Below are 9444 nucleotides of genomic sequence, written 5' to 3'. Positions count from 1 at the left end.
CGGCCAGTATTTAGTGCAAAACTGCGTCCAAATAAACAGTTTCCACAGATTACATGGATATGTTTGGTCACAGATGATTAAGGTTGTTGTTGGGGCAGCGGTTGGAGTTTGGACATGTCAGTCATCAAGAGGCAGACCTGATTTGTACGCCGCTGCCTCAGTGTATAGAGCCTGGTTTCTCCGCAGTGTTGATAGGCTGGTTCGTTGTTGATATTCTGTCAATCTTCATGTCTAAGGGGGAGAGGTCAGTGTGGCTAGCATAGCAGGCTGCACCGCAGAACCACCCAGGAAGTCAACAAAGTTGCTAATTAACATCAATTTCACTTTGTATTTTTTTTCTACAGTAAAGTTGAAACAACGGTATGAGTTCTACCGCCCCTCCGGTAAGCTGCAAATTACTAGCCTGACTTTGACAAGACACTGTACTGCATAAAAATATTATCTTGCTAGCTGCTTTAGCTTTAGCCTCGCCATCGTTCTCTCTCAGCTAACTGTTAGCCGTCGTGCTAACGTTGTTTGTTGACAACCCTCACTGTACCAAAGACATGACAACATACCCGGCGTTAGCTGTTGGCTAGCTCGTTATCTTTTCTTTAGTTTAAATTCGCTGACTTCACTGTGAATCAATGCATTAACCCTGACACAGGCTAACCAACTACTGAAAACTTCATGAGTCAACATTAACGTGGAATTGGAGAGTTTAGAGCGAAACTGCAGGTCAGCCCCAGTCATACTTACTGAAGGGCAAACAAAGAGAGATGAGTGTCAAGCTGTAGTCCACGCTAAAACACAATTAATGGTATTGGTAGATAATATTCAGTTAAGTCAAGATTAAATGCAACCATAAAATGTGATGTAAAAGTTCTAGTAGACTGCTGGAAAATGGCTATGAAGAACAATATTGACTGGTTACATTTTTCCTGCCATACTTGGTTAAGGCAGAAACAAAACACTACTTACAAAACCCCCAAACAATATCAAGTTAAATAGAATGAATTAAAAGCTGAGAGTGCAATTATAGTGCCCTCTAATGTACTGTACATTAATGGTGTATATTTGTAAATAATGTTATATGTTGTAAAATAAAGTGCAGGAATATCCTTGGCTATTAAAAATAGAATGAACTATTCTTAGATGCTAAAAATATAATTAACTGGATAAATAATTGATTAAAAGAAAAAAGAGGATAAATGTGTATTTTTAATGCGTCATTGTCACACAATTGTAAGGTAACAATAAAGACAGATTGGTTATCTCTAGTCCTTAGGCTATACTGAAAAATACATTTAAATGTTATTGTAGTTATGAAGATATTCTGAGCCACACAAACTGTACTGCAGCAGCCTTTGTTTCTGCAATCACTGATAAGGGGAAAAAAAACCACAACAGAGGTAGTTTGGTCAACCCTTGTTTACATGCCTTTTTGATTTCTTAGATAGCTGCTCAGTGGTCTGTGTTTGATTTTGTTTCGCAGACTATTGGGGAGTTGTTCCTCATCCTCAGCGAGATGGGTTTCACAGAGGAACAGATCCAGGCGGCTGTGCAGGCAGGGCATTTTTCTGTGCAAGAGGCAGCTGAGTGGTGAGTTGACCCAGCATTTTTTCTTAGTTCCATGTGGTTATTACTGTTCATTGATGTTCTTTTAATTTTTAAAAGATAACACCCTTCAGTAAATGTTGTGCCCCTCTCACCTATATTTAATAGGCTCTTACAGGGTCAGTATCCACGGCACAGGTTGGTCAAGCAGTCATCACAGCCAGCTGAAACAGCATTTTCTGCTTTCAACCCACCCAAAGAGGCAGCTAGCACTTCAGAGTCACATACATCTCCCACTGAAAGTAGAGGTATGGCACAAGCAGTTTTGACTCTACAGTATCAAAGTTATTCGCTTACTTTAGTGCATTAATTAGACCAGATGATGAGTTTGGGTAAGGTATTACTTTGTTGTAATTGTAAAGACTGTTTGTTTTAAGTATAGTAATGTATTTCATAGTTGTAATATCCTATACATATGACTTTGTTATCATATCAATGGGCTGTTGAAAATGACCTAAAGGAATGGATGGTTCAGGATGCAAAATTATCTCATTGGACTGTGTCTGACTTTAACAGCATGCCCCTCATTGATGCTGAGACCGTCACAATCATGCAACCTGTCCCCAGAACCACTGCCAGTCGAGTCGCGCATCAAACAAGATAAGAGTGACTTTGAAGAGCAAGAAAGACAACGTGTTGCTCAGGAAGCCAGAGCAGAGAGAAGACAAAAAAAACAGGTCAGCAGTAGTGAAAAAGGACTTCTGGTACCAAACAGTGCTAACTCAGCCAGACTGGCCATTTGTTTGTTATCACATAGCGAACAAAATATTTTAAGCCAAGTGTCCCATTTTTAATCTGAAAAGAGAACATGTTGTCTTATGTGTCTGTTTTGTACTGCCAGGAGCGTGAATTGGTGTTAAAGCGGATAGCTGAGGATCGGAGGAGCTTGCAGGAAAAGATCCAGACCAATGCCGTCACAGAGACGTCTTCTCCTGGTGGTCAAGGGCAGAAGGTTGGAGGAAAGATTCAGACAAATGTTGATAACAACTGCATCCTCATGGTGAGTCTATGAAGAGCCTATCTTTTTTCTGATTATGTGTGTGAAAATTGTAAAGCGTAAAATTACATAAATGCTGTTTAAAACTCATGTTTTTGTTTTTTGTTGCAGATTCGGCTGCCATCCGGTGAGTCAATGCGTGAACGCTTCCCAGCTGATGCCCCTCTGCGCAGCGTTGTGGAGCACATCACCGGACGCCACCCCTCCCTGCCCTCCTTTTCTCTCCTCCAGGGTTTCCCTCGGAAACGCTTTGGGGAGGCGGAGCTTGCTTGCTCACTGCGCTCTCTTGGCCTCACACCCAACGCTGCACTGTGTATTCAGACCACTCCTCCAGAAACACCGCAGGATCCACCGAGTCCCGTTGATTCACCATTAGCGGAACAGAATGAGCCATCTCCATGTGTTGTGCCTCCTCAGCCTCAGATCCCTGTCCTGGAGGGGGCAGAAGAGCAGAACCTCGTTCTACCCCCTCCACTACCCAACCAACTGTGGGAAGAGGCAGTGAACTACGCAGGGATCCCAGGAGTTGGTCCGTCACTGTCTGGGCCGTCTCACTTCTGGGGTAAGTATTACATAGTCATGTATGAAAAAAAATAAAAAATAAATAAAACAAAAAACTAGAATTACCACCTCACGGTTGTATGCCTCCACCAACCAGTCAAGTAGTATATGTTAAATTGTGTCATAATTAGCACGTGTTTTGTGAGGTCACAGTGACGTATTTTTGATTTTAATGAAATCCTAATTATCATTTGTCATAGAAACATTTCCCAGACAATGTAATTATTCTATAGGTTAAAGTTATAACAACCATTTTAGTTATTTTAACTTTATTCCTGAGAAAATGTTTTGTGCGTCAGTTTGGTAGGTGTCTCTGAAATACTACAATACCCATGAGCCTCTGCCACCAGTTTTGAAAGTGATTTAATTAAAGCTGCAGATTGTGTTTTCAGTTTTCTCATGAGTACAAACTTTGGCTTGCGTTTGCCATTGGCAGTGCACTTCAAATTTTAAGATTAGTGAGTGCATGTTTTTTTTTTTTGCTGAAATGCACATTGGGAGTTGTAGTTAACTTCTCAACCTACATTTTTGTGCACACAGGCATGTACCTTTGACTTGAAGAACACATATTTTCTTAGGCTGTTGATCGTCTTTTGTACCGGTGACTCAACTGGGGAAATTATTTTTCTGTGACTATGAGTCACCTAACATTGTTTAAGGACACAATGACTCACATTTTTACTTCCTGAACATTATAGTTCTTCCCAGTTTGCAACTATTGTGTATGTTCAATTAGTTTAACAAACCACAACATTGAATATTATTTACACATTATATAAATAGCTGTTCAGTCACGAGATGACATTTCTGGTGCTCACCAGGGCGAGGCCAGAGGCTGGTTCCTGGTAATGTCGAGGATCCTGCTGGCATAGAGATTGATGAAGAACAAGAGGGAGAGGAAGAACCACCTCCCATGCTTAACGGTACTGCTCCCTTTGTCTTGCAGACACTTCATCCCTCCCTTGACCTACATTTTGCTTTCTTTCCCCCCTTTCCCTCCCCTCCTCCTGTTACCACATGGCTCCACTTTTTCATCCACGTAGAACTTTTTGTTCTCTCAAGTCAGAAACAGATGATCCTGGCCACTGACTTTCATCCAGTTTTATACTGTACATTGCTTAAGTGTACAGAACCTTAGACCCACTGCCCTAGTAATGTGTGTTATAGGAAAGAAAGATTAGGATTAGGAAATGTAGGTGAATGCCCCTTTTTGTCAAACATACAGTACAACAGGGTCAAAAACTGCTGAGCCCCACCAGTGAGAAAGTTTGAGTTCCCAAAGTGCTTACAGCGAGCCAGCTAATCAAATTCAGTCTTTCAGACCACGTGGTTGTGATATAGTTTTCCAAATGTGTGCCAGGCCAAAGAGTGAAAGTAGTTTATTCACAGTCGAAGCTAGTCATAGGAGAATCACAGATCCAGAACAGAAGATGCTTATCAGAGGTGTGGGGTTTTCACTGTAAAGACGATAGAAGTAAAAATGATTTGAGATATTTTATACCCACAGGCCTGTGACTTTTATAAACTTTATGGGCTGGTTTTAATGTCAGTGACTGTTTTGACTTTTAAGATGTTGATGTTCCTTATGGATTACAGTTGTCACTTGTGTGTAATTTTCACAGGAATGCCAAGGTTGCCTTTCTTTCCAGAGAACAGGATTCGAGGCGGATTTGAGCCCAGGCATCACTGGCCAGAGCAAGGCAATCGTCTCAGGTGGGTGTCTAGGCAGAATGACACTAATGTAATGTAAAGTAATTGTAATGCACTTTTAAGTGATACTACATTACATACATTACAGTAAAAAAGCATTCAAGGACATTTTTCAGTGCGTTGCAGCTAATTGTAACAAACCATTCTGAAAGTGCTACCGGACTATAATAAAGCTCACAATGACCTAAGGGCTGATGCTTAGCAAGTCTGTATCTTTTTCACCATCTTACTTTAATGTGTTAAATTGGTCATATTTGATAAATTACAGCTGAGGATGATGGGAATGACATTAGTTTTGCAGGTTTCAAGTGCAGCGTGCGTAGCTATACTCAGATAATTCAACCATGAAATATTTTATATGGGCATTGAAATGCAGTATGCATGTGAAAGACAGTTGTGTGTGTGTGTGTGTGTGTATGTGTGTTTCAGGGAGGCTCCAGCAGAGGACCCAGCAGAGCCTGAGGATGCAGGAGGTCGTGTGGCGCCCGTAGCTGCCGGTCTGGCTGCAGTGGAGCGTCTTCAAAGAGCTGCACAGCAAGAAGACCCCCGTGCCTCCCAGGGACAGCCATCACCACCTAAAAGACCCTTTAGGACACCCAGCGTGCCATCCCTATGTGCCTTGGCTACCCGCGCAACTGTGCACCTCATGACTGGTGAGAAACCAGATAGAGTATCCAGTTGTAAGACTCACTGATTTTACAGAAAATGTGTCTCGTTGCTTTTGTTTACTCACTGTGGTCATTCTTGGCTCCGTCTCTACTCTCTCAGCTCCCAGTATGCAGTACAGCAGCAGTCTCGCATGCCTGACCCCGGAGCTAGCAGAGCTTCTGCTCAACCACATGTCCCGTGAAAGACTCCTTCGTCCACGCACCCTGGAGCTCTTCTTCGGCTGCCCATTGCAGAAGTTTGTACTTAACTGCTACCCTTACTCCACCAATGAGCTCCTGCGGCAGTTAAGGGCCTTTACAGCGCTGAAGCATCTGAGTCTCGTCAACTCACCTCTCATCACTGGTATAAAGTTTTATCCTAGGATGTAGTTTGTATACTTAATTTTTGCAACAAGTTTGGTCAATGTCTGTGCTACTTCACATTAATCTCCTGAACTTGTTCTGTCTAGACTCTGGTCTGTCAATCCTGTCCAGTCTGGTCAAACTCCAGTACCTCAACCTTGCTTCCTGCAGCAAACTGACTGACTCCTGTCTGCAGCACATCAGAGGTTAGGCTTTCTACCAGTCTTGTGAACAAGGCTCAGACTGTTATTGTAGGAGGATAACACATTGTGTAACACCACTTCACCAGCAACTACAATTACGTGCAAGAATGCCAGATCTCAACATAATCTGCTCTGTCTTAAGTACTTGTATTTAGTGTTAAATGGGGTTTTGCCTTTATGATTTTCCCACGTATCAAAGTATTTCTCCTTTGTCTTCAAGGTTTGAAGAGTCTGTGTTTCCTGTCCCTGGACCAGACTAAAGTGACCGATGCTGGGATGGTGTTATACCTCCAGTCAGCTCCGTCATGCCTCTCTCAGCTCAGCCTGAACCAGACGGCAGTGACAGAAGCTACGTTGGTAGTCCTTCCCACCTGTGTGCCACAGCTGCGACTTCTCAGCATCAAGCAGACTAAGGTACTGCAGCTCTACTGGCACAGGCCATGCCAGCACTATGCATGTGTCTATCAGTGAACTATGCTCTCATTTCCCTGTCTTGGTGTGTCTTACTTTTATTTGTAGGTTGAGGATGTCTCAGCTTTGGCAGAGCTGCCCAGCCTGCAGACTCTCAACCTTGACGGGACAGGTGTGACAGAGGTGTCACTGAAGCACCTTGCCACCCTCCCTGCCCTGTCTTCCCTCAGTTTGGCGGGAATTCCTGTTGCTGATGGCAATCACGCCCTGCAGATCATCTCAGGTCTGTAACGGGAAGGAACATTCAAAACATGAGCAAAGTGAAATAAAATGGTCCAAGTCTGTGTTAAATCAAAGTCTGAACGGGGTCTCTACTTTACCTCCAGGTCTTAAGCTGACTCACCTCACCCTCCCTGGACGCCACTCGGTGAAAGACAGCGGGTTGTCGTACCTCTCTGATCTGTCTCTGCTCTCAGAGCTGGACTTGACAGACTACACACAAGTCACAGACCATGGAGTCAAACAGCTCTCCAACATGACCAGGTCATTCCCATACTTTATAACTAGTATACTGTGCTGCACAATACTTTTCTACCTTACACATTACAGCCAAGCAGTCGTTTGAGTACGATTACAACACAGATGTTGACAAGAATATTGTGTGTATTCTGTGTAGATTGAAGAAGCTGTCACTCAGTAACACTCAGGTGACAGATGCAGGGCTTCCCTCTCTGCGCGGCCTGCAGGAGCTGCAGGAGCTGTGTTTGGACCGAACAGCGGTCACTAGCCGAGGAGTGGCTGAGCTCATCGTCTGTCTGCCACACCTTCAGGTGACTTCACTGCTGGAATCTGCCTGTTTGATCGAGAATGGGCTTAATTTTAACCCTCTGTGATGATATCTATGGGTTAAATTAGAATACATCACATTTAACACTGCTATTGTGCTGATGTTTGTTTTTCTGTGTTGTTTAGGTGTTGGGGCTGGCCAGCACTCAGGTGGGAGACACAGTAGTGAGGAGGGGTCTGATCCGTTGCAATCAGCTTGTTAAACTTAATCTCAGCCGCACACGTATCACAGACAACGGTAAGGTCACATACTTGAGCCCACTGGCCTTTTTCTTTATCTGGCTCGTGCTCAACAGATGCATGTAATTTTTTGCTTACTCAGACAAATTTCAATGTATGTTTTTTTTTTTTTCTCTCCTCAGGTCTGAAGTTTCTCAAACACATACGTCTGGCTCAGGTGAACCTGGACGGCACCGGTGTCAGTCTGATGGGTATCGCGAGCCTCCTCTCTCTCACCAACATCAGCAGCATTCGCGCCAGCAACACTCGCGCCATACCCCCTGACGAGGTGTCCGATGAGGAGTGGGAAGCCCAGTGAGCATCGATACCTTCGGTTGATCCACACGTTATTGTACCTGAGCACGTCTCTGACTGCTGCTGTCCCCTTTTAGCCCCTGGAACATGCTGCCACCAGGATCGCCTGTAAACAGCATGACCGAAACACTCCTTCAACTTGCACTGTTTCGACTGCAGCTAGTGCCACTAATCCGTCAATCACGCACGCTAAGTTGAAACCTTAAACGAGAGCCTTGTGTTTAACAGTTAGGCCATTTAACGTTTACATATATAGAATAAATCAGTATTTACTCGCGTACACTGCAGCCCTTTTGTCTCTGGAAAAAGTCCAACTGACAAACTTTATGGCTTTAAAGCTTTATGTGCAGCCTTATAGGTTGGAGATAACTGTTTCTCCTGGTTAGCACTTGTTTTGCTGACTGGCAGAAATCTACTTCATGTTGAAAATGTAACATATAACACAGCATGTATTTTCAGACTATAATAACTACTAGACTGATTTGTCTAAAAATTAAAAAAACAGCCTAATTAACAAATTGTAAATTCAACCAAATATGGTTGTTGATGTTTTGGAGGAATGAGCAGACAGATGTCTTCCAATCATCATGTTGCCAGTTGGTATTGGAACTAACTTTGAATTTGGAGCTATGTTCAGTTCATATTGGATTTACCAGAATTAATTACCAGCTGGGAAAACAACCTGATGGTAATTACAATTAGGTCCAATGTTTTGCTTTTCTTTGTTTGACTGAATATTTGATAGTGTTGTACATGCAACAAACACTATTACAGGTCCATTGATGTCATCTGTCCAACATGATAACTAGTACCAATGCTTTGGTTTTGAAGCCCATACCTATATTAATGTTTGAGAAAGTACAAAACTTTAATATCGGTATTGGGCGAAATTTAGTTGTCAGCCCACTGATAATAAAAATCTTAATGTTCAGTTAAACACAGTAACATATAAGCTCTGATGGAGAAAGGCAAAAGCTGTCAGATGATGTTAGATTATGAGTGGCTTTAGATTCACCAAAAAGTTTTGGATGTGTTTGCCGTTGACTGCATTAACGCTCAAAACATTTCCATTCCAGTTTTACCTGAACACAGCTTTTGTAAGGGTGGCAGACTTCAAAATTAGTCTTTTACTTTTGGGAATCACACCAGTATGGATATCAGTTTTCAGAAAGGAATTTGATTTTTTTTAACTGCATCCTGGAGATGCATTGGCCTCAGTTGATGTGTTTTGTAAATGGCTTTCAGATTACCTTCTTTTATTAATGTTAGTTTGCCAAGAAATACCAATATTTTTTTGGACAGCCTGGCCATTTTCAGTTACCTGGAAAAATGGGTGGGAAAAATGGGTGAGCAACATACAAGTGTAGTGTAGTGTAGTGTAGTGACTAACGAGAGGATCTATGCAGCCATGGGGCTCACAAGTCAGAATCCAAAGCAACTTCTTATCACTTCAAGTTTTGTCCTCTTGTTTACAGAGATGTATAATAGTTTATTTTCCCTAAAAGCTTTTGATTTGTCGATACAAGCACTGTATTCATTGAGTGATAAATGAATAATAAAGTCTTCTCAATCTAAA

At 42.5% G+C, this 9444-nt stretch overlaps 1 protein-coding gene across 1 annotated transcript; it reads left to right on the top strand.

Moving 5' to 3' along the window:
• Positions 1-225: 225 nt before the first annotated feature.
• LOC111656577 (uncharacterized) lies at positions 226-9444 on the top strand. Its single transcript, XM_023408316.2, has 17 exons — positions 226-383; positions 1475-1581; positions 1705-1844; positions 2113-2273; positions 2438-2596; positions 2705-3155; positions 3976-4077; positions 4777-4867; positions 5294-5517; positions 5633-5875; positions 5982-6080; positions 6298-6491; positions 6597-6771; positions 6875-7031; positions 7165-7318; positions 7461-7572; positions 7697-9444. The coding sequence occupies exons 1-17, from the start codon at positions 363-365 to the stop codon at positions 7870-7872; spliced, it is 2766 nt and encodes a 921-aa protein (XP_023264084.1). The 5' UTR covers positions 226-362; the 3' UTR covers positions 7873-9444.

Source organism: Seriola lalandi, unplaced genomic scaffold (genome assembly GCF_002814215.2).
Source record: "Seriola lalandi dorsalis isolate HSWRI2012SDOR001 ecotype SW California unplaced genomic scaffold, Sedor1 jcf7180002054360, whole genome shotgun sequence".
Taxonomy (NCBI): Eukaryota; Metazoa; Chordata; class Actinopteri; order Carangiformes; family Carangidae; genus Seriola; species Seriola lalandi.
The sequence above is the reverse complement of the archived record's forward strand: the minus strand, read 5'-3'. Positions and strand labels throughout refer to the sequence as shown.

Bases quoted from the DNA above. Each gene is read 5' to 3' on its own strand.
- LOC111656577 (XM_023408316.2), top strand. From the start codon at position 363: ATGAGTTCTACCGCCCCTCCG. The intron at 2,597-2,704 runs GTGAGTCTATGA...TTTTTGTTGCAG, and splicing joins ATAACAACTGCATCCTCATG to ATTCGGCTGCCATCCGGTGA. The intron at 5,876-5,981 runs GTATAAAGTTTT...TGTTCTGTCTAG, and splicing joins CAACTCACCTCTCATCACTG to ACTCTGGTCTGTCAATCCTG.